At 42.1% G+C, this 23,376-nt stretch overlaps 1 protein-coding gene across 1 annotated transcript in view; it reads left to right on the forward strand.

Annotated features, from left to right (window-relative positions):
• PPM1H (protein phosphatase, Mg2+/Mn2+ dependent 1H) overlaps positions 1–23,376 on the forward strand; it is a 241,993-nt gene that overhangs the window by 205,414 nt on the left and 13,203 nt on the right. Inside the window, exon 9 of the mRNA XM_032420592.1 lies at positions 14,811–14,962. Coding sequence (XP_032276483.1) covers positions 14,811–14,962 — 152 coding nt within the window. The remainder of the gene's footprint in view (positions 1–14,810; positions 14,963–23,376) is intronic.

Here is a 23,376-nt window from a genome sequence, read left to right on the forward strand (position 1 = left end):
CTTCATCATTGTAGCTCCTAATTCGATTTGAAGAGCTAAATAAAAATAAGACAAAAACATGTGTATCAAATTTACGTAAAAAATGCTCAGGGGTTTAAAAATTAGAGAAGGGTTCCTAGCCAAACACATTTTCGGTTTCGCTGAACACAAGGCATTGGAAAAATCTCGAGTTTGCCAAACCCAAAGAGCAGCCGCCAGGTTTGCTGAGCCTCCCTCCTATCTTCCAAGGTCTAAGGCAGGGGTTTCTGGCCAAGAACTGAATTCCACAAGGGGCCCCCCGCCAGCCAAGCGGTTGGCCTGACCATCGAATGTGGAGGCGTTCTGACTCTCGTCGGGTCCACAGCACCGTGTTTTCCCCGTGTCACAGTGTGAGACGCAGCTTCTCCCCACATAAGAGAAAGAGCCTCAGCCTGGTCTCCCATCTCCTTGCTCAGTGAAGCGCACCAACAGTCACCTTTCTTATACTCTCCCGAAAGAGTTCAAGCGGAGGAGGAAAGGATCGGGGAAGTCAGGCACCGAGCCCAGACTCTCCTTCTTTTCCAGCATTTCTTCTCCCCGCCGCAATCTAGCACACTTCCTGCTGTGTTACTCAGGCACCTTGGCACAGGTCTGCGGCCTACACCTCCAGATGTTCTCTGCTCCTTGCCCCTTTCTGACCTGTAACAGGCCCTCCCTAGAGCTAGGGTTCCTCTTCGTGGTAGTTGCTTTCCGGCCTGCACTCCAGGACTGCCGTTAGCCCCCTTTCGGGCTCTTGGGAGAACGAGGTCTCTTTCTTTGTGGGGACTACTTTGCAAAGCCAAGCCCTTCCTCAGCTCCGCATCCCCTCCTCTCGGCCCTGCCAGACTGAACCACAAGGAGCCCCGTTTTCTCTCGGCTTCGCTGTTCCTTTCCTTGGTGTTGAAGATTCCTGTCAGCTGTTTTTTTTTTTTTTTTTGGTAATTTCAGTCTGACTCATTCAGCTCATTTTTGCTTTTCTTCATCTATTTTCTTTCATCTGAAACCACCTTCTCTGAGAGAAGGAAGACCTTAGACTCCAGTATCTCAATGCCCATGTGGCCTGCACTGTTAGCCTGCCTTTCCCTTCCCTCAGGTGAGGCGAAAATGCCTGTATTCACAAGGTGCTTGGAAAATCAAGGAAGGACGTGTGGAACTGTCTGGCACAGGGTCTGGTAGGTGGCCAGAGATGGTCAGGAAATGCTAGTCCTCCTTCCCCATCAGGTTCTGGTAGGCTTTCCACTTAGGGATTCCCAGTATGCACATCCATATTAAGAGAGAATGACTCGGGGCGCCTGGGTGGCTCAGACGTTAAGTGTCTGCCTTCGGCTCAGGTCATGATCCCAGGGTCCTGAGATCGAGCCCCCATCGGGCTCCCTGCTCGGTGGGAAGCCTGCTTCTCCCTCTCCCACTCCCCCTGCTTGTGCTCCCTCTCTCGCTGTGTCTCTCTCTGTCAAATAAATAAATAAAATCTTTAAAAAAAAAAAAAAGAGAGAGAATGACTCTTTTTTTTGGACCTCCCCTGTTGAAAGCATCAACATTATTTAAGATCTCATTGTGGACATCTTAACATTTAAAGTCCTCTTGGTAGCTTTTCATACCCCAAGCCGAAGTCCCACTTTGGGAAAGAGCATGTTTTATTGTATTGTGTACTTTCTGTAATTCATAAAAAACAATATTCGTGCATAATGACATGGGAAAAAGCTGTACTATATTAAGTGAAACAGAATATGATTATATATACAAAGAGCGTGATTGTAAGTTAGTAAAAAGGTATATGCATTGGTATACAAATATACACGTGAAGGAAATTTAATAAAATAGTAACAGTAAATATCTTTGGGTGGTAGAGGAGGAAAAACTTGTTTAAAAATTCCCTAGACCCCTCAAAAATATCTTAGGAGGTGGTTTAATACAATACTTAGAAACTCAGACTGGTCATCAATGCCTTGACTTCAAGCTCTGTCTCTTCACTTACTAGCTGGGTGACCTTTAGAAAGTTACTTTACCTAAATCTCAGCTTCCTCTTCAATACAAAGAGGACAGTAGGAATGTTATACCGAGAAACTTAACAGGACAAGTTAAATGACATATATAAAGTACTTAGCCAGAACCTGGCATAATAAATATTAGCTCCTTGATCCTTTTCCAATTCCATCAAGACCACAAGATTTCACTGGCTCTTTACATAGAGATCATGAGTCTAGTCGTGTTTACTGAGCCAAAAACTAGGGAACATGTCCTCAAAAGAATTAGAATTTTGGGGCAAGCTGGAATGTGAGACTAGCGAAGGAATCATCAGCCATAAACCCTGTGATTCCTGCTTCCTAAGAGACTAGGGGAATTCCGAAAAGGGAGAGAGAACTATATACTGTGAAGAAGAAGGACAAGATAAGTAGAACAAGAGAAAAGGAGGAGGCAGGAGCGAGCCTGGTGTGCAGTAAAATTTGCCTTCTGGGGTCACTGAGTTTGGAAGATTAGCTCGAAGGGCTATGAGCTATAATAAAGCTAATTATTGTGGAGGGCCTTGAACTGGACCCAAGGCAGTAGGTAAGGTCTTTAGAAGGGGAGTAGCATGATAAATATTGGGTGGAAGCTGGTCACAGCACGTAGATGGGGGCGGGGGGTGGTGGAGGGGTGAGGAGAAGCAGACAGGAGGCCACTGTAGAACTCAAACTACGGCAGGAGGACAGACGCTAGGGCAGGGACTGCGAAAATGAAAACGAGGCACATCTGAGAGACACTGCAACAAAACGATTTAACAAAAACTGACATGGCAGTTTTAGAGGGTGAAGCGGAGTGAAATTTTTTAAAAATTAAAAATGCACTGCTTTCTAGCCTAGGAAAAGGGAAGGATGTTGCTTGTGGGGGACTGAAGAAGAAAACTAATTTTATACCTTTTTTCCTTTGAGTTTTCTGAACAATGAAAAACATAAACACCAGTGCCGGGGATGAAAATAACGTTACAGCAGGTATAAAGTTAGACTAGAAACTATGGTTTGGATTTAAGACCAAATGGACTTCTTTTATTTTTTAAAGATTTTATTAGTTTATTTGACAGAGGGAGACACAGCGAGAGCAGGAACACAAGCAGGGGGAGTGGGAGAGGGAGAAGCAGGCTCCCGCGGAGCAGGGAGCCCGATGCGGGGCTCGATCCCAGGACCCTGGGATCATGACCTGAGCCGAAGGCAGACGCTTAATGACTGAGCCACCCAGGCACCCCAGGAGTTTTAATTTAAATGCTACAAGTTAGCAAAACCTAAATTTTAAATACTGTGAAAATTGTATAAAATATTTAAACTAGATAGTGTAAGTCAAATAAGTAGAGGTTATTAAATCCACTCAGATAAAAATGAAGGTAAGGCCGATGTAGATAAGTAGATACAGATATATAGGTACGGTATAGATATAGATGAAAAGGAAACTTCCACGGTAATCAACCAAGTGATTTAGGTAACCTAATTATCGTAAGATTCTAGTACTTTATTGGGCCATAGAGAAATTTTTACAAATGGCCATCTACTTCTTTTTTTTTTTTTTTTTAAAGATTTTGTTTATTCATTTGAGACAGATACAGAAAGAGAGAGAGAGCATGAGCAGGGGAGAGGCAAAGGGAGAGGGAGAAGCAGGCTCCCCACCGAGCCAGGAGCCTGATGCGGGGCTCAATCCCAGGACCCTGGGATCATGACCTGAGCCGAAGGCAGATGCTTAGAGACTAAGCCACCCAGGCGCCCCTCAAAATGGACTTCTTATTCTTCTACTCCATCCAAATTAAATTTCTGCACTGGATAGCTGTGGGCTCTCTTCTCCCCACCCCCCAGAAAGTGGTCTTCCTAATGTTTGCCTGCTGGAGGACAGGAGCAGAGAGAACAAGTGCTGCTTATGGACAGATAGAAACCAAGGAGAAAACTCCAGGGGGCTCAGTGTCCCATCCCATCTCCCCAGCCCTATCGGGGGAGGGGGCCTAGAAGTAATCTATCACATTACAGTGCCTTGTGCTGCTGTGGACTGCAAAACAAACCACCCCAGAACTTAGAGTTGACAGAACAGTGTATTATTTGTATTTATAGGTTCTTAGCTTTCCTAGTTCTGTGAGTTGTCTGGGCTCAGCCAGGTGGTTCTGTCTGGGAGTCGCTCATGTCACAGTTGGATGTCAGCTGGGGCTAGAGTCATCTGAAGACTAGATGGGCTGGAAGTCCAAAATGGCTCACTCACATAGCTGGTAGTAGACATCGGCTATCAGCTAGTTCAGCTGAGGCAGCTACACATGACCTCTTCATGGGGTTTTGGCTATGAAAAAAACGTCTCAAGAGTGAGTGGTTCAAGACTGCCAAGCAGAAGCTACAAGGCTTTTTAAGACCTAGCCTCAGGGGTATCGCCGGGTGGCTCAGTCAGATAAGCATCTGACTCTGGGTTCCAGCTCAGGACAGGATCCAGGATGGAGAGATTGAGCCCAGCATCGGACTCTACGTTCAGCGGAGTCTGCTTGAGATTCTCTCCCTCTCCTTCTGTCCCCTCCTCTCCCCTCCCCTCCCTCTCTAAAAATAAATAAATCTTAAAAGAAAAAATAAAAAAAGTCTTAGCCTCAGAAGGCCTAGGAACATCATCTCTGCCACACACCAGTGGTCAAGGACATCACTAAGCCTGGTCCATATTTGTATGTATATTACAAAATGATTACCACCATAGCTCTATCACATCATATAATTACTGCCTCTGTTTTGTGGTGAGAACATTTAAGCTTTACTCTCTTAGTACCTTTTAAGTATGTAATATAGTATTATATATAGATGTGTATATATTTTATATATATAATGTATATGTGTACACACACATATATATTACATAGCATATACAGATTACATGTAACTATAGTTCCCCTGCTGTACTTGAGATCCCTAGTCTTATAACTGGAAGTCTGTGCCCTTCGGCCAACATTTCATGCATCTTTCTTTTCAGTTGGGGTGCTGTACTCTCGGAGGCCATCTGCTCCCCTTCCACCACCACCACCACCACCATCACCACCACTTTGAAAATGTGTGTGGGGTGGGGCAGGGAATCCCATTAAGAGTGTAGAGAAGCTGCTTTTATTCGACTAAGGTGCCATCTGACCCTACATCTAGGAAAGATTTTGTGACTTAGCTTGTCCTCCATCTGCATCTCTAATTCTCTGGTCTAGCTGTAAAAATCACTTGTGTGTGTGTGACATTTTTCTGGCTCGTTTCCATTGCGAAGTGACTTGGGAAGTAACTAGCTATTTGAATACCAGAATTTGACATTTACTTTGACACCAAAAAATCTCGCTTGGCAACTCATAAAATTTATGGTCACACAAGGGAGCCAACCTCTATATTGTGTCAAATATTTCTTCTCATTGGAGATTATTTCCCTCTGATCCCCTTCTGAAAAATAATAATTTCACTTGAATGTTTCAGTTAAACATGTAGTATCTTTTTTTGCATTTATTTATTGCATTACACACAGAAGAACAGTTTAAGAAGTTTGTTTAAAAATGCAAATCCCAGGGCGCCTGGCTGGCTCAGTTGGTAGAGCATGGGACTCTTGATCTCGGGGTCTTGAGTTCAAGCTCCATGTTGGGAGTAGATTTTAATTTAAAAAATAAGAATAAAAAATAAAAACAGATTTAATATATATATGAGGAAAATGCATGCCTGTGATCTCACAGACATAAAATGACATCTACACATCAGTGGCCACCAAACCATTCAGCAGATCATTGGCAAGCATGGCATCATCGGCTATAATGTTTGAAGACCAATCTTTTTTTTTTTTTTTTTAAAGAGTGGGAGAGAGCGTTGGGAGGGGCAGAGGAAGAGGGAGAGAGAACCTTAAGCAGGCACCACACCCAGCCTAGAGCCCGATGTGGGGCTCGATCTCACAACCGTGAGGTCATGCCCTGGGCCATAATCAAGAGTTGGACACTTAATCAACTGAGCCACCCAGGCGCCCCTGAAGACCAATCTTTAACTCTGTTTATATTTGGTTTATTATTTGAGTGTTCTTGGACCATGTGTGATCAGACTGGTATTTGAATGAAATAAGATAACGTATCAAAAAAATGCAAATCCCTGGAATCCACCTCCTGAAATCTAAAGCACTAGGTCTAGAAGCAGGTCCTAGGAGTTTTCAGATTTTTAGACAATTCTGAAGCAGGGAATCCAAAGACCACTCTTTGAGGGGCACCTGGCTGGCTCAGTCAGTAGAGTGTGTGACTCTTGATCTCAGGGTTTGAAGTTTGAGCCCCATGTTGGGTATAGAGATAACTTTAAAATAAAATCTTTTAAAAAAACCCATAAAACAAAGACCAGTCTTTGAATAATACTGCCATAAGCCATTCTTCACTGTGCTCCAGGAACTTCAGGGTTTTTTGGGTTTTTTACAATTTTTTAATTAACATATAATGTATTATTTGTTGCAGGGGTACAGGTCTGTGATTCATCAGTCTTACACAATTCACAGCGCTCACCATAGCACATACCCTCCCCAGTGTCCATCACCCAGCCACCCCATCCCTCCCACCCCCCTCCACTCCAGAACCCTCAGTTTGTTTCCTGAGATTAAGAGTCTCTTATGGTTTGTCTCCCTCTCTGGTTTCATCTTGTTTCATTTTTCCCTCCCTTCCCCTATGATCCTCTGTCTTGTTTCTCAAAATCCTCATATCAGTGAGATCATATGATACTTATCTTTCTCTGATTGACTTATTTCGCTTACATAATACCCTCTAGTTCCATCCACGTCATTGCAAATGACAAGATTTCATTATTTTTGATGGCTGCATAATATTCCACTGTATAAATATACCACATCTTCTTTCTCCATTCATCTGTTGATGGACATCTAGGCTCTTCCCATAGTTTGGCTGTTGTGGACATTGCTTCTGTAAACATTGGGGTACATGTGCCCCTTCAGATCCCTACATTTGTATCTTTGGGGTAAATAGCCAGTAGTGCAATTGCTGGGTCATAGGATAGCTCTATTTTCAACTTTCTGAGGAACCTCTGTACTGTTTTCCAGAGTGGCTGCACCAGCTTGCATTCCCACCGACAGTGTAGGAGGGTTAGGAACTTCAGTTTTTAATCCTAACATGGGTTTGTTCTGCATCTGTGTTCTAGTCCTGGACAGCATGATTCATTCTTACAGTGCATATGGCTCAATGCCAGACTAGTAGGCTGGGGATACTACACACCTATTCTCCACCTGAACACAGATCTGCTGAGACCTGGGCTCCTTGCTTCAGAATAACTGCAAGCCTGGGGATTGACTTTGCCACCCAGCAGGTGTCCCACAGCTTACCAGGCGTGATTGTGTCTTCTCTCCTAAGGCAAGGCACATAATAACTTGCTCTCTTGCTTACTGGAGATCTCTGAAATCCTGCCGTGGTGTGAAAAAAGTCCTGTGAAGTAGTAACACTCCGGTTATGTGGTTATGTTAAGTCCCAGTGGCCAGAAGTAGCAACTACACGAATAAAGAATAGCAGTCATTTCATTATTTATTCATCAGGTGATGATATAACTTATCCTCTCAACCAGGACATTTTTGAGAGTCAGTGTGGACATCATTAATAATTATGCTGGGAAAATAGCACAAACCAAAACTATCTCATGCACACAGGGACATAAGGTCACTCTGTGTGCCTCCTCACTGGATTTGACACAACTCAATCCACCTACACTACACCCACATCCTTTCACTCACAGGCTGGGGTTTCTTCTGACCTTTATCTCTATAAATGGGCATTTTAATGAATACAAATTTATTCCTCAAATGATTGATAAGCTAGATTCAAGCCCATTCATTCACTGAGCCTTTGACTCAGTGGTGCACAAGCCAGTGGAAGCCCAAAGAAAGGAGTGGATCATGGGAGTAGCCCGACATGTAAAGGAAATTCCTTCCTATAGCTTATTACCTCCTTGAGGGGCAAAGTACTGGCCTCATGAGAAGAAAATGGAAGCCTTCCACTAGAGTCACCAGGCACTGGGTCCAGCTTCAGGCTCCCTACCTAATACTTCAGCTGGTGTAGAAACATTTTAGCTATTAAGTTGTATCCACCCTCAAAAGTCACATGTTTACTTTGTGGACTGCAAAAGAAAAAGCAAACCCACAAGAATATCTGTGGTATATTTCAAATATAAAATTATACCCGCAGCCCAAACAACCGGCTCCTTTTGGGGAGCGTGAGTACCAGCGTATTTGTAATACTTAATTGTACCTTGATGCATTTGCAGTCAGATGCTCTGAGGTCACGTGGCCAGTCACATGCAGCCCTGACTCCTATGATGACAGAGTCAGAGAACATTAATGCCATAAGCATCCACAGTGGCCACCACATGCTAACATTCATTTCACTAGGGAGACACTGCAGATTTGAAAGGTCGTGTCTTCTCCCTCACCATTCCCCGGTGAAAATCCAGTACTGTGGCCAAACCAAACAATATAAAGCTGCCCAAGCACACCAGCCCTCTCTCACCTCCCCAGGCTTTGGCTCCTGCAGTTCCCACTATGTGTAAGGCGTAAGATCCAGCTCCTTCTTCCTGACACTCCATGTGATGAATCACTGCTGCTTTGCACATTCCCAGCAGGTGGTCAGCAGACTTGGGAAATGTGAATGACCAAATGGTTTTGCTAAATTTTAAGGAGCAGAAGTGGGTTTCAAAGCCAAGTCTTTTGCCACCAGATTCAGTGTGTGTTTCATGACATAGTATAGATAGAATCACAAGAGAGAATCTGGATGCTATCTTGACGGTTTGCCAGAATGCCAACATTGAAATAATCCGCTTGGTTTATAGGACCACAAAGAAGTATTATTTTTTTCTGGTACAAGTGCCATATTCAAAGTTCTCTAGGTTGAGCTTTTGAGTTGGCTACATGGGGTATAGAGGATAAGACTTTGTCCTCTCCTTATTTTCTACCACCTATTGGCATCCTTTATCTTGGGAACCGTCTAGCTTTTCTGCCAAGAACACTGCTGAGACTCCCAATCCCTGTTACTTTAAATGAGACTTGTACTTGAACCCCAAGGCCCTTGAGCCCTCTCTTACTCATCTCCTTCCACCAACTAGCTTACTTTCAGGTGTACTGCCCTGAGATCAGCACCATCAAATAATAACACATGGTATCTTAGAATTTGTACTTTCCTTCCACGTTATCTCATTTGATCTTTCTAACAGCTTTGTGAGAGAGGTGGAATAGGCACTAACATATTTTTTTGTCAATTTTTAAACAATGATTTCAGAGATGAGAAAATTGAGAGCAAAAGAAAATAAATGGCTTCTCTCAAGTCCCAAAGCTGGTTAGAAGCGGAGACCTGAAGTGAGGGCTTCTGATCCCAAAGGCAGGGCTCTTGTTCCTCCAGAAAAGCCAGGCCTGAGCTGTGGGAGCTCATGGGCCTCCGCTGAGTACTTCAGAGGGAAGAAAGGTTGGGCGAATTTGCTGAGTTGATAAAGCTGTAAAAGCCGCCAGGGCATCCTAGAGAAGCAGCCGAGATTTGACAAATGGAAGAATTGATGGGCTCTTTTTTAAAAGTAGCTTCGAGAAGCCAGCATCAGCTTACACCCATATGAACCATCTTAACGTGCCACCGAAGGTCCCTCCGTAATAGAGCGGAGAGGCGAACACACATTTTCCACAAGTGCTGAAGCAGCAGCCTGCGGCCGAGCACTAAGTGGTGGGACTGGATGAAAGACTTGCTTGTCGCAAGCTCCTGTGTCAGTAGGTGCCCGGTGATGACATTAAGGGCGTCTCTAACTGCTTTGCCGCCGAGGGCCCGGGGACAGCACTCGGCACTCGGCTCACTCGGGCACAGTAGCCAAGGGTCTTCTGTGCCCCCAGGCTCCTTCCTGCTCCCTCCCTTACACTGAGTTTTTTGTTAGCAGCTCCAGTGAGGACAGGGAAAGAAAAGGAGAGAGTCTGCGACTTCCATTAAATATCAGCACATTGCATTTTTGGTGATGGCTCGTCGGAGGTAATGAGCGAAATCTGCTCGGTCACCATATTAGAGCAGCCTCTGACTAGACCTCCGACACTGAATTAGTTTTCTTCCTCCCTTCCTCTCATTTATTCTTGGTCTTAGCAACTATGTCCTGAAGATCTATTGTTATTTACTATGAAAAATACTGTGAGGCCCAAAGAAGAAATGCAAAGTGGGATCTCTGGCCAGGGGGTGAATTTGGGGAGGGAAGAGAAGAGGACCAACTCACTGTGTGTTCGCTGTAGGCAGAATAAGGGTAAATGTGCAGTGAGGCCAGTGCTTCTCTTGGTTGTTTATTGACTGCTTACCAAATGCTAAGCTGTGTGTTCTGGTGACAGAAGCAGAGAGAACAACTCAGACCTTGCCCCTTGAGGAGCTTATTGCCTCTGACAGTGTTTCCCAGGCAAGGCTCCCCCACCACTTGCATTGGAATTAGCTGGCCTTTGTCTAAAGAAGCTGATGCCTGCTCAGATCGACACAATCAGAATGTTAAAGGTGGGCCCTTGAATCTCAAGTTGTTCCGTGAGCACCCCAGGTGAATTTTTTTTTAAGATTTTATTTATTTGACAGAGAGCAGAAGCAGGGGCAGCGGCAGGCAGAGGGAGAGGGAGAAGCAGGTTCCCTGCTGAGCAGGGAGCACAATGTGGGGCTCGATCCCAGGACCCTGGGATCATGACCTGAGCTGAAGGCAGACGCTTAACCAATAGAGCCACCCAGGCGTCCCCAACCCCAGGTGATACTTAAGCACAGGAGAGTCTGAGCATAATCTCGTGGCAGAGACAAACAAAGGGACCCAAACAGGTGTAGCTAGGGAGAGCTGTGCTGGGGGCTGCACAGGCTTGTGACTGCAAGGACCGGGGAAGAGGAACAGACACTGCTTGTTGGTGTCCTTCAGGATTGTGGCAGCAGAGGGGGGCACTGCACCCCCAGTCTAACACCGCGTCCAGAGTAAGGAAGGGGCCTGTGGGAAATCACCTCAATTGTTCGGATCTTTGTTCAAACAGTGCTTTCCCGGAGAGGTCTGCTATAGCCATGTTCTAAAAGGACTCTTGTCATTCTTTTTTTTTTTTTTAACTTAAATTCAATTAATGAACATATAATGTATTATGGGTTTCAGAGGTAGAGGTCAGTGATTCATCAGTCTTATGTAACACCCAGTGCTCATTACATACGTGCCCTCCTTAATGTCCATCACCCAGTGACCCCATCTTGTCATTCTTCTTACTCGGACTTTTCTTCAGAGCACCTATCCTCTTCTGACGTTGGAGTTGTGTGTCTGTCTCATGTACTAGTGTAGAAGTTGTGAGGGACTGGGGGGTGCCTGGGTGGCTCAGTCGGTTAAGCCTCTGACTCTTGATTTTGGCTCAGGGCATGATCTTAGGGTCATGAGATCGAGCCCCACATTGGGCTCCAAGGGCATGGAGCCTGCTTAAGATTGTCTCTCTCCCTCTCCCTCTGCCCTTCCCACCCTCCAAAGAAGTTGTGAGGGACTTTGTCACTTCTGTCCACAGCTGTATCTGCAGTGCCTAGAAGAGTAGTTGGCACATCCTAAGTGCTCAGTAAACACATAAAGGCGCTTCTGGGAGGGCAGACGGATCCACAGTGGCCCCATCTCTCAGCTGCTCAAATGATATTGCTCTCAAAAACTGCAAGAATCTCTAAGCTTCCTGTGGCCTTTCTGTCCCTTCTTGGCAGCTGGGAACATTGGAAGGAGCCACGAGCAGCCCTGACCTTGTTCTCCAGCTCTCCCTCACACAGAGACATTTGCATGGTACATCTCTCCCCAACTGGGGCCCGCAGAGACTCTCTCTTCCTGGTGTCTGAGTCCTGGGGAGCCTCCGAGCCATTAGTTTAATGTGAGGCTTCCTGGAATATCAAAAAGCTATTTCCAGAATGGAAGAGGGAGCTTTGGAGAGGTGAGTGTGGTCTGATAGAGGAAGGCCAACAACAGCTCTGGGGAGAGGAGGTCAGGATTCCAGAGCCCGCCAGGATCCTCTGGAGCCCTTGCCGCCAGGGAGGATGGGCGTGCAGTGGGTTGTCCTGTGCTGCAGCCCAGTTTTTCTGAAAGCCTTTTCACAAAATGTTCTGCATCACAGGTCAATGTATAAGACACGAGTTGTAAGTGGAAAGTTGGCAGAGTCCTTTGGAAATTGGCTAAAGGGCAGGAAATAAAGGGTAGCAATAAAAACCTAAAAGGATGTTAATTGGGGAGTGCCTCAGGGAACAGGGTTGAGACCAGCTTTTTATTATTTACATTAAAAATACTTGAGAATGGTTTTGAAAGGATTTTCATGTTGGCTAATGAAACAGCATTAGGGAGCTGTGTGTGGAAATGTGAATAGTGGAATTAGGGAAGGATTCAATTTATTGATGGAATTGAAGCGAGTGTTTTCTGACATGTTTCTGTGTATCAGTCCACATCCATTCTGTTGGCTAGATTTCCCTTTGGGTAGTGGGCAGGATGACTTCAGCTTAAACAACTCGAATCTCTACATATGTTTGGCCGGCAGAAAAGCACTGGAAGAGATTCTGGCACCTTAAACCCAGGGTAGTCCTGAAATTAAATGGATGTTATCTTCAGACCTGGAAATCTTTCCTGTAGAAGGAGCTAGAAGACAGATGGAATCTCCCACTTAGCTAGAGGCATAAGACTGGAACTGGAGTACCCAACATCATCTCCCCACCTCCCATAACACTTTTTATTCTATGGAGTTTGGATTATTGCAGAAGTGTATTGTAGATAGACCCCAAGAAGAAGTGAGCAGTCTCTCTTAAGCAAAGTCATTGCATCCTGGCAATTACAGCATAGTGAGCCAGGACTGGGGAGGCCAGAGCCAACATTTGCTGTCCTCTCTAAAGCCTGCCTCAGAGGCCTCACGGAGGCCACCAAGCCCTGGATCTCCTTGTTTGCGAGCCTGGGCCTGTAGGAATCCTCTTCAGCCTCGCTACTCAGAGTGCGGTCCCAGGACCCACAGCATCGGCATCACAGGGGAGTAAGCTAGACATGAAGCCTCTCCAGCCACACCCCAGAGCTGAATTAGAATCCACATTTTAGCAGGATCCCCAGTGGATTCCTAGGCACATTAGCATTTGAGAAGCACTGCTAGAACATTTGTGACACCCAGGAATCACAAGAAAATACAGCAAAGGGGATTTGGTTGCTTCTGTGGAGGGAAAACTAGACCACATGAGTTCAGTGGCCTGAGGATAGAATTCTGGCATTTGGGACTTTCCAGTCTGCTGTAAACTGAAGATTCTCCTTGTTGTTTTCTTTAATTTGGCCTCATAAGGCACAGTGCCTTCTCTAGGAGGTAAACTCACCCTTAAAGTGGATATCCCTTTTGAGAAAATGTTAAAAGCCAGTCCAGCATACCCCTGAGTTCTCTTCCCCTGAGTGTGGGCCGTGCACTGGGCCACTGGCTAATTGTTACCACCTAGTTAGCAGGCCACAGAGGCGTGGTACCTGGAGGCTGCTTTTCATTTGAGCTCATTTTCCAAGGGCTCTGTGGGTAGGTGTGTGGTATTTTTGTTGTTTTCTGCTGCTGGGTGTAGGCTGTTAGTCCACAGGACCGCCCTATGTCGGGGTGTCACGGGCCTGAGCAAACCTTTCTAAAACATAGGAGGCGTGGCTTTCAAAGATGTGGATTTGAGCAGTCTGTAGGCCTCTTAGAATTGAATTCTCTGTAGGTTTGAGATGACCTAACACTGACTGTGTGTGATGGGGCACGCAGCTGCTTACACTCCAACCTCCTTCCTCTCCCTGCCCCTCCCCTGGCCTACAGCTTTCACGCAGACTTGCTTTTAGAAGACAGGAGAGAGAAAAGAAGGGGTTGAAGGAACTAGAAGATTGACAAAACTGACCTGCGTTTGTCCTTAGCTCGTGAGGTGGTGTACACAGGGCTGGTTCTGCCAAATTAGGAGGGAATAGTAATGAAACCCCAAATTCTTTTCTTGCCAGAGTTGGGTGAAAATAGATTTGTGACCTAACCCAAATACTGCTTCATTTTTATTCTTACTAGTTTTGTCAAGGTTATACTGTTCTTCTCCAAGAGTTTGGGCGGATATTGAAATATCCAGGTCCTTCCAGGTACTAGAGATGAGGAAAGACGTCATGTTTGCCAAGATACAGTTTGGAGATTCAGACTTAGCATGTGTCCTTTATAACTGAGGCTAGATTGAGGCCCTTCAAATCTGAGTATAGCTCTGAGCCCCATCCTTACATGAGAGGAGCCCTGCCCCTAGGGCCTCAAACAGGTAACCAGAAAGTGATTCATGTGAGCCCATTAAATAAGTGTGTCTCCTTCAGTCCTAGACAAATACACACAGAGCAACCACTAAAGATCTGAGGCTGGCTTTCTCTCCCCCACAGACAGAGCCCAGAACCAGGGAAATCTGCTATATTCATCTTTATACTTAGAGCACCTGGCACAGAGCAGGCCGTTAGTTAAGTCTTTGTGGAATGGATGGATGTGGAAGGAGGAAGGAGGCAAGCCTCCGACTGCTCTTCTGGCTAGCACAGTATCGACTATAAGTATTGTTCTAGCTATGTCTCAGGCATTATTACATTTTCCATTCATTCTTCCTTGTCAACTATTAGGCCCACCTGGTGAGCCCCGTATGTCTATACGGCAAGTCTCCGAAGGAGGCTACGTAGCCCCTGGGCACAAAGCTGGCTCCACAACCAGGTACCTTATAGTGCATACCTTATAGTGCATACCTAAAAATACCCAGGCTAGATGGGAAAAGAGAAAGGAATTCAGAAGCTCATTTGTTGTGGGAAATAATGTGCTCCCAACCTCTTAAGTAGGAATATTCCCATTCTTTTCAGGTAAGAGTCTACGATCTCTCCAAATATGAGCATGGATCAGATGATGTGCTGATCTTGGCCACTGATGGACTCTGGGATGTTTTATCAAATGAAGAAGTGGCAGAAGCCATCACTCAGTTTCTTCCTAACTGTGATCCAGATGACCCTCACAGGTTTGTGCATTTCTGTGATGGTAGGGTTGTTCCTCAAGCCAGTTTTCACGGTGTGACTGAAATAAGTAATCATGCACTTTCCATCATTCCTGATTTGCTGTAGAGCTGATATGGATGGATTAGGAACCAAACTGTAAAAGGGACATTTCTTATTAGTAGTACTTTCACAGCCGAATAAAAATCCTCAAGTTGAACCTAGATGCAAGTGGTAAAGAATTTGATTTTTTTTTTTTTTTAAGATTTTATTTATTTATTTGTTAGAGAGAGAGAGCGTGGGCGAGAGAGAGTGAGAGTACAAGCAGGGGGAGCTGCAGGCAGAGGGAGAAGCAGGCTCCCTGCTGAGCAAGGAGCCTGATGTGGGACTCGATCTCAGGACCCTGGGATCATGACCTGAGCCGAAGGCAGCCGCTTAACTGACTGAGCCACCCCGGTGACCCAAAGAATTTGATTTGTAAAATACTTCAGCAGCATGTTTCTCACATTCTTTCTTTGTAATTCCGAAGTGAGAATAATCCAGTTTGTGATCCTCCTGTTGAGAGTAATACCAAATGCTCCCAGCATCGATTTTTATTCATTGGGAAATGATTTTTGAGAAACACTGAGAAAGGAGAGAGTAATTAGAGTAGGTTTTCATTTGTAGGATAATGGCAGTGTAAATATCCCAAACAATTCTAGGTGACTCAGAAATAAACAGAAATCCCCTCGGGAGAAAGGCAGCTTTCACTTAGAACACAAGGAAACAAGCCACCATGAGAAAAAACCAGTAGAAACAGCAGACAGTGGAGTGGGACCTATAAACAATTCATTCTTGAATTTATCAGTCAAAAATATAAATATTTTAACATTTCAGAAATGTTTTTTAAAGTGTTGAAAATAGGAACAAGGACAAGAGACTATAAATTGCACAGATTTTAAAAATAAGGAAATGGAACTTCTAGAGATTTATTTTTAAAATAAGAATTAAAAATTCAGTGCATTAAACAGATTAGAGATAAAGAAAACACTGGTGAGCTGGAAAATTGATCTGAATAGTCCAGAAAATGGCTGAGAGACAAGAGGGAAAATGTAAAAAAAAATGAGATTATGAGACTAGGGGAATGACCTAAGATGCTCTCAATAGCATTTCAAAAGGAAATACTGTAGATGAGAAGAAAAAGAAAAAGTTCCAGAATTGTTGATTGATAGTAAACTGAAGATCCAGAAAGCCCAACAGATCTCGAGCAGAAGAAATGAAAATTATAAGTAGGTATTTCATAATGAAACTGAAGAACTTTAAACAAACAAAATAATAAAAGCAGTTGGAAAGAAAGACAAAACAGATCTATATAAATAATATTTAGACTGTGAAAGCTGACTTTTCAGAAACAACAATAGGATCCAAAAGACTATGGAGTTACATCTTCAGTTGTCTAAGAATATTTTATTAACATGAAAGTTTTTTAACATACATGAAAGAATTTTCCTATGTAGTAAAAATATCATTAAAGAGGATAAATTAAAGACATTTTCAGGCAAAACACAACCTGAGGAATTTTAATGCCAACCAAACTGCTCTGAAGAAAATTTTCTAAAGGATGTACTCAGATAAGAAAAGGAAATGGTCCCAGATGGAAGATCTGAGAAGTAAAATGGATTATTAAGCTAAGATAGTAATAAATTTGTAGATACATTGGCTATATAAAACAGAAACAAGAATGTCTAATGTATGGTACTAAAAATGATAGAATTGAGATACTAAATAAAAACAGCACAATAAATTGGCAAGGGGGGATAGCAAATCAGTTACAGTGTGCTGTGATTCTACTGGAAAAGAGGTTCTCTTAAAAGAGTTTAGCTTTAGATTCTAAATGTGTTTAATTATTTTATTTATTTTATTATGTTAATCACCATACATTACATCATTAGTTTTTGATGTAGTGTTCCATGATTCATTGTTTGCGTATAACACCCAGTGCTCCATGCAGTACGTGCCCTCTTTAATACCCATCACCAGGCTAACCCATCCCCCCACCCCTCTCCCCTCTAGAACCCTCAGTTTGTTTCTCAGAGTCCACAGTCTCTCATGGTTCGTCTTAAATGTGTTTAAATAGCTAAGAAAACTATAAAACAAATAGAATGTATAACTGTTAGACTAATCAAGGGAGAGAAAACCTACATGGAATCAGAAACCAAACTTCTAAAACTTTATAAATCAAAAAATTATAATAAAATTAGAAATTACTTGGGTTTGGGGGCACCTGGGTGGCACAGTTGGTTGGGTGTCCAACTCTTGGTTTTGGCTCAGGTTGTGATCTCAGAGTCATGGGATGGAGCCTCATGTCAGGCTCTGCGCTCAGCGTGGAGTCGGCTTGAGATTCTCTCTCTCTCATGCTCATGCTCGTTCTCATGTGCTCTCTCTCTCTCAAATAAATCTTAAAAAATAAATTACTTGGGTTTGAATAATGGGAAGAATACTACATATCAAAGCTTCAAAGGCTGAACTTTGAGTCTTTTTTTTTTTTTTGGTCTAATTTAATGAGCTATGCATAGATGAAGACTCCAGTCACCCCTGACCTGCCAGAAATAGCTACATCCTCTCCATGTCATAAGATAGCTCTTTCCAAGACTCCCCACTATAACACCAGGAACCCCTGGCCACAAGCTCTAGACTCCTTACCACAGGGAAAAATTTTCTGAGACTAGGACCTTGAGGACTGATGTGTGTTATGGGGCCATTTCTGCCTATATTATCCACATAAATATGTACATAAGGCCTCTTATAACTTCTAGACTCTAGGAGCCAAAGGAGTGGAGCTACCTACTTGTGGACCATGTGTTCTTTTCCTGAGTGCAGGCCATTAGGAAACACCTGTCCTAACTTTAAATTTTAGGTCTGCGGTCCTTATTTCTACAATAGCATCTAATTTAAGAAGTGAAAATAGCAGAATAAACACAGAGTAATGGAAGGAAAAAATTATAGATAAGAAAATAGAGAATAAATATTGAATAAAAATAAATGATAAATGAATTTAGTGAAGTTGCAGGATACAAAATCAGTATCCTGGAATCTGTTGAGTTTCTCTACACTAATAACAAACTAGCAGAAAGAGAATGTAAGAAAACAGTCCCCTTTAAAATTGCATCAAAAAGAATAAAATACCTAGGAATAAATTTAACCAAGGAGGTGAAGACCTTACTCTGAAAACTATAAGACATTGATGAAAGAAATGGAAGAAGACGGAAAGAAATGGAACAACATTCCATGCTCATGGATTAGAAGGACAAATATTGGTAAAATGTCCATACTACTCAAAGCAATCTACAGATTCAGTGTAATCTCTATCAGAATACCAAAAGCATTTTTCACAGAACTTAGAACAAATAATCCTAAAATTTGTATGGAACCACGAAAGACCCTGGATTACCAAAGCAAGATTGAGAAAGCTGGAGATATCATAATCCCAAATTTCAAGATATACTATGAAGCTGTAGTAACCAAAACAGCATGGTACTGGCATAAAAATAGACACATAAATCAAGGGGACAGAATAGAGAGTCCAGAAATAAGGCCACATTTTAATAGTCAATTAATCTACAAAGGCAAGAATATACAGTGGGGAAAGACAGTCTCTTCAACATATGGTGTTGGGAAAACTGGACAGCTACATGTAAAAGAATGAAACTGGGCCACTTTCTTACACCATACACAAAAATAAATTCAAAATAGATTAAAGACCTGAAACCATAAAACTCCTAAAAGAAAACATAGGCCATAAACTCTTGGCCTTAGCAATATTTTTCTGGATGTGTTTCCCCAGGCAAGGGAAACAAAAGCAAAAATAAATAATTGGGACTACATCAAACTAAAAAACTTTTGCACTGTAAAGGAAATCATCAACAAAACGAGAAGGCAACCTCCTGAGTGGGAGAAGATTTTTGCAGTATGATATATCCAATAAAGGGTTAATATCCAAAATATATAAAGACTCCTGTAACTCAACACTCTGAGGGAATAAAAGACAAAAAATGCGTAGAGGACCTGACTAGACATTTTTCCAAAGAAGACTTACAGATGGCCAACAGAACATGAAAAGATGCTCAATATCACTAATCATCAGAGAAATGCAAATCAAAACCACCATGAGATAGCACCTAACAACAGAATTGCTAGTATCAAAAAGATAAATAACAAGTTTGGCAAGGATGTGGAGAATAGGAAACCCTCGTGCACTAATGGTGGGAATGTAAATTGGTGCTGCCACTGTGGAAAACAATATGCAAGGTTCCTCAAAAAATTAAAAACAGAAACACCATATGATCCAGTAATTCCACTTCTGGGTATTTACCCGAAGAAAATGGAAACAGTAGATCAAAAAGATATATTCATCCCTCTGTTTATTGCAGTTTTTACTTAGAGTAGCCAAGATATGGAAGCGACCTCAGTGTCCACTGATGAATGGATAAAGAACATGTGTATATACACATAGAAAAGGGGGGATCTTGCCATTCTCAACAACATACCTGGAGGGTATTATGCTAAGTGAACTAAATCCAAGAAAGACAGATACCATATGATTTCACTTTTACATGGAATCTAAAATACACAACAAATGAACAGACAACAGAAACAGACTCATAAATACAGGCAACAGACTGATGGTTGCCAGAGTGGATGGGAGCTAGGAGAGAGGAGGAACAGGTGAAGGGGATTGAGAGTTGCAAACTTCCAGATATAAAATAAATCATGGGGATGAAAAAGTACAATATAGGCAGTATAGTCAATAATACTGTAGTAACGTTGTCTGGTGACAGATGGTAACTACCCTTACAGTGAGCATTTCATAATATATAATTGTCAAAGCACTATGTTGTGTACCTAAAACTAATATAATACTACATGTCAACTGTACTTCAATTAAAGATTTAAATTTTTTTTTAATAATAAAGTCAAAGTTTATTGTTTAAAGCAACTAACACATTAGGAAAATGCAAATTAAAACCACAGTGAGATATCACCTCACCCATCAGGATAGCTATTTAAAAAACAAAAAACCAAAAATCAAAAAAAACCAGAAAATAACAAGAGTTGGTGAGAATGTGGAGAAATTGGAACCCTTGCGCATTACTGTTAAGAATGTAAAATGGTGGAGCTGCTATGGAAAACAGTATAGTGGTTCCTCAAAAAAATTAAACATAATAATCATATGATTTGACAATCCACTTCTGTGTATATACCCAAAAGAAGTGAAAACAGGGACTCAAACAGATATTTGTACACCCATGTCCATAGCAGTGTCATTTACGATAGCTAAAACGTGGAAGCAACCCATATGTCCACGAGCGAATGAATGGATGAGGAAAATGTGGCATATAATGCAATGGAATATTAATCAGCCTTATAAAAGAACAAAATTCTCACAGATGCTACAAAATGGGTGGTGGGTATAGACATTATACCAAGTGAAATAACCAGACACGGAACAACAAATACTGTATGATTCAATTTATATGAGGTACTTAGAGTAGTCAAATTCATAGATTCACGAAGTAAAATGGTTGTTGTCGGGCTGGGGGGTGGGGAAAGAGACTGTGTGTTTAATGGGTACAGCATTTCAATTTGGGAAGATGAAAATGTTTTGAGGGTAAATAGTGGTGATGGTTGTACAATAGTGTGAATGTACTTAATGCCTTTGAACTGTACATGCTTTAAAATGGTTAAAATGCTAAGTTCTGTGTTATGTATATTTTACCACAAATTATTTCTCGAAAACAAATTTGGAAAAGTAATAAATTAGGTAAGTTTCTCATAAGACTAATCAAAAACAAAGGGTGACAAACAACATTGGGAATAAAAAACAGTAATATCTCAGACGCAGCAGCAATTAAATGTGAACATACTATGAAGATATATGTGTTCTTTCATAGGTACATTGTAAAGATATTAATTCTCCCTGATGGATCTTTAGAGACAGTACAGTTATAACCAAAATTCCAGTGAGGTTTTCATATAGCTTCATAAACTTATTCTAAGATGTATACGGAAGAACAAAATGCTAGGAATGTTTGTGACATTTCTGTATGGGTCTTACCCTTCTAGATATTAAGACAAAATCAGAACAACTAAAACAGTGTAGAAAAAATTAAAATTGAATCCTTTCCTCACACCATAGACTAAAATCAAGCCCATGAAAATTAAGACTTAAATGTGAAAGGCAAAATAAATACAACTAATAGAAAAAATAGTTTGGGAGAGACTGTCTTTATGATCTTAGAGAAGGGTATCTTAAGACCCAAAAAGCACGAACAATAAAAGATGGATAACCTTAACTGCATTAAAATTAGCAACTTTCGTTCTTCAAAAGACAACATAAAGAGAGTAAAATGATAAGTTATGAACTGGGAAAAGATTTTTGCAACCTGTATAACTGAAGAGGGATTCCTATCCATAAAATACAATGAACTCTCACAGATCAATAAAGGAAACACAAACAACCCAGTAGAAAAATGAGCAAGAACCAAACACTCATGACACAGAAGAACGTTAATGGCCAGTAAATATATTTTAAAAACACAGCTGGAGTAAGCAGAGAGGTACAAATTAAAAACACGAAGTAACGGCAGATGGCTTTGTGAATCTGTAGACAGATGGATGACACCTTGGCATACCTGGTGAAGTTAGGCCTTTGCATGTCCTGTGACTCCGAAGTTCTCCTAGGTCTGTACCCTGGAGCGCTGGTTCTGAAAGTGTAGTCCTTGAGTCACGTGGCATCGGCATCATCTGAGAACTTGTTAGAGATGCAAATTCTCAGGCCCCATCCCAAATCTACCAAATAAAACTCCAGTGAGGGGACCCAGCAGCTTGTGTTTTAATAGACCATCCAGGTGATGTGGTGCTGCTAAAATTTCATACAACAGAATTGTTTTTATGACAAAAGCTGGAATCAACAACGTGTCCAATCATAGGATGGATAAACTAAGAACAGAAGGCTTTATAGCTCAAAAAAAGGGAATGAACCAAAGATGTGCTCATTAGCAGGGAAGAATCTCAAAAACATAATGTTGAGTTTAATAAGTAAGTCATAGAGGAATACACATATTATGATTCTATTGACATGAAGCAGAAAACTAACAATCTATCATTTAGGTATATAGATACTAAAACTGTAACAAAAAGCAAGAAAATTAACCCAAAATTCAGGATAATAGTTATCTTGGTAGAAGGGGTGACAGGGAGGGGAAGGGTATGTGCTTGAGAAAAGGCCACAGTGAGCTTCTGAGATCTTCCTGGTACTGTTCCTTTAGCTAGATGGCAGCTACATGATCATGCACGTTATTTGAAACTGTATATATGTTGTATGCATTTGTTCGCATGTAAACTACAAGAGGCAGCGTAGCCTGGTGCTTACAGGCATGGAAACTAGTCAGACTGCCTGAGTTCAAATCCTGGTTCTGCTTCTTCTAGACTTGTGTTTCTTAACTTCTCGGTGCCTCAGATTCCTCCTCTGTAAAATGGGGGTTCCAATAGTACTGACCTCGTACATCTCTGTAAAGTGAAGTTCCTGCTAATGACTAAGCAGTAATGGGTGTTTGTTGTTGTTACTCTGTATTTGATGCTGTTTTTCTATGTTTCATATATTTCACACCGAAAAATATTCGTTTAGGAAAAAAGTGAAGCGAGGCTGTCTCTCTCTTCCTCGACTTGTTTGGTATCCAGTTGTTTGGATTCTTTTATTTGAACTTAAATGGATTTTTCTCCTGTTGAGCTTTGGTTTTAATCTGTGTTTTATATCCTGCTTGTTAGCAACATTCTCACCAGTTTTCTCTACTGTGATTATTTTTATAAAGCTTTGCAAAGCCAGCTGACAGGTACAAGTGCAAAGGCATGAAACACTTTTTTTTTTTTTTTTTTTTTAAATCTCTCCAAGCTGGCTTGGTTTTGCTTACCAGCCCATCTCTCTCCATGGCAACAAATCTGCCCTCCAGGGAATGGTAATCTACGGACAGGTTGTCACCAGGCAGGTGCCTGCCAGGTGAGAGCAGGCTCCGGGGGTGCATCAGAACTGCCACCTCCAGAGGCAGGGCTTAGAGGGATTTCTGTGGAACAAACAGGGCAAGAAAGAAAAAGGTTTTATGTCTGCCTTTCAGGGAAGATGGCAAACCAAAGCCTAAGAAAGACTTCCGTATCCAGTAGATGAATGAGTGAAAGGGAAAGTTGTAAGATAAGCACCGTTTTATTGGTAAGAAAAAGAATATCAGCCTGGAGATCAGAAAAAATTCTGGTTGGGTTTTGAGACCTTAGGCAGTAAAACCTTGTAGGCAGAGGTTTCTTCTTTGCCACATAACTCTCATTCAGATTCATTCATTTGGGAAATATTACTCAGGACATGTTTTATGAGGTAAGTGCTAGTATTGGGGAAGAAATCTATGAAGCAAAC

Source organism: Phoca vitulina, unplaced genomic scaffold, assembly GCF_004348235.1.
Source record: "Phoca vitulina isolate PV1807 unplaced genomic scaffold, GSC_HSeal_1.0 scaffold23, whole genome shotgun sequence".
NCBI lineage: Eukaryota > Metazoa > Chordata > Mammalia > Carnivora > Phocidae > Phoca > Phoca vitulina.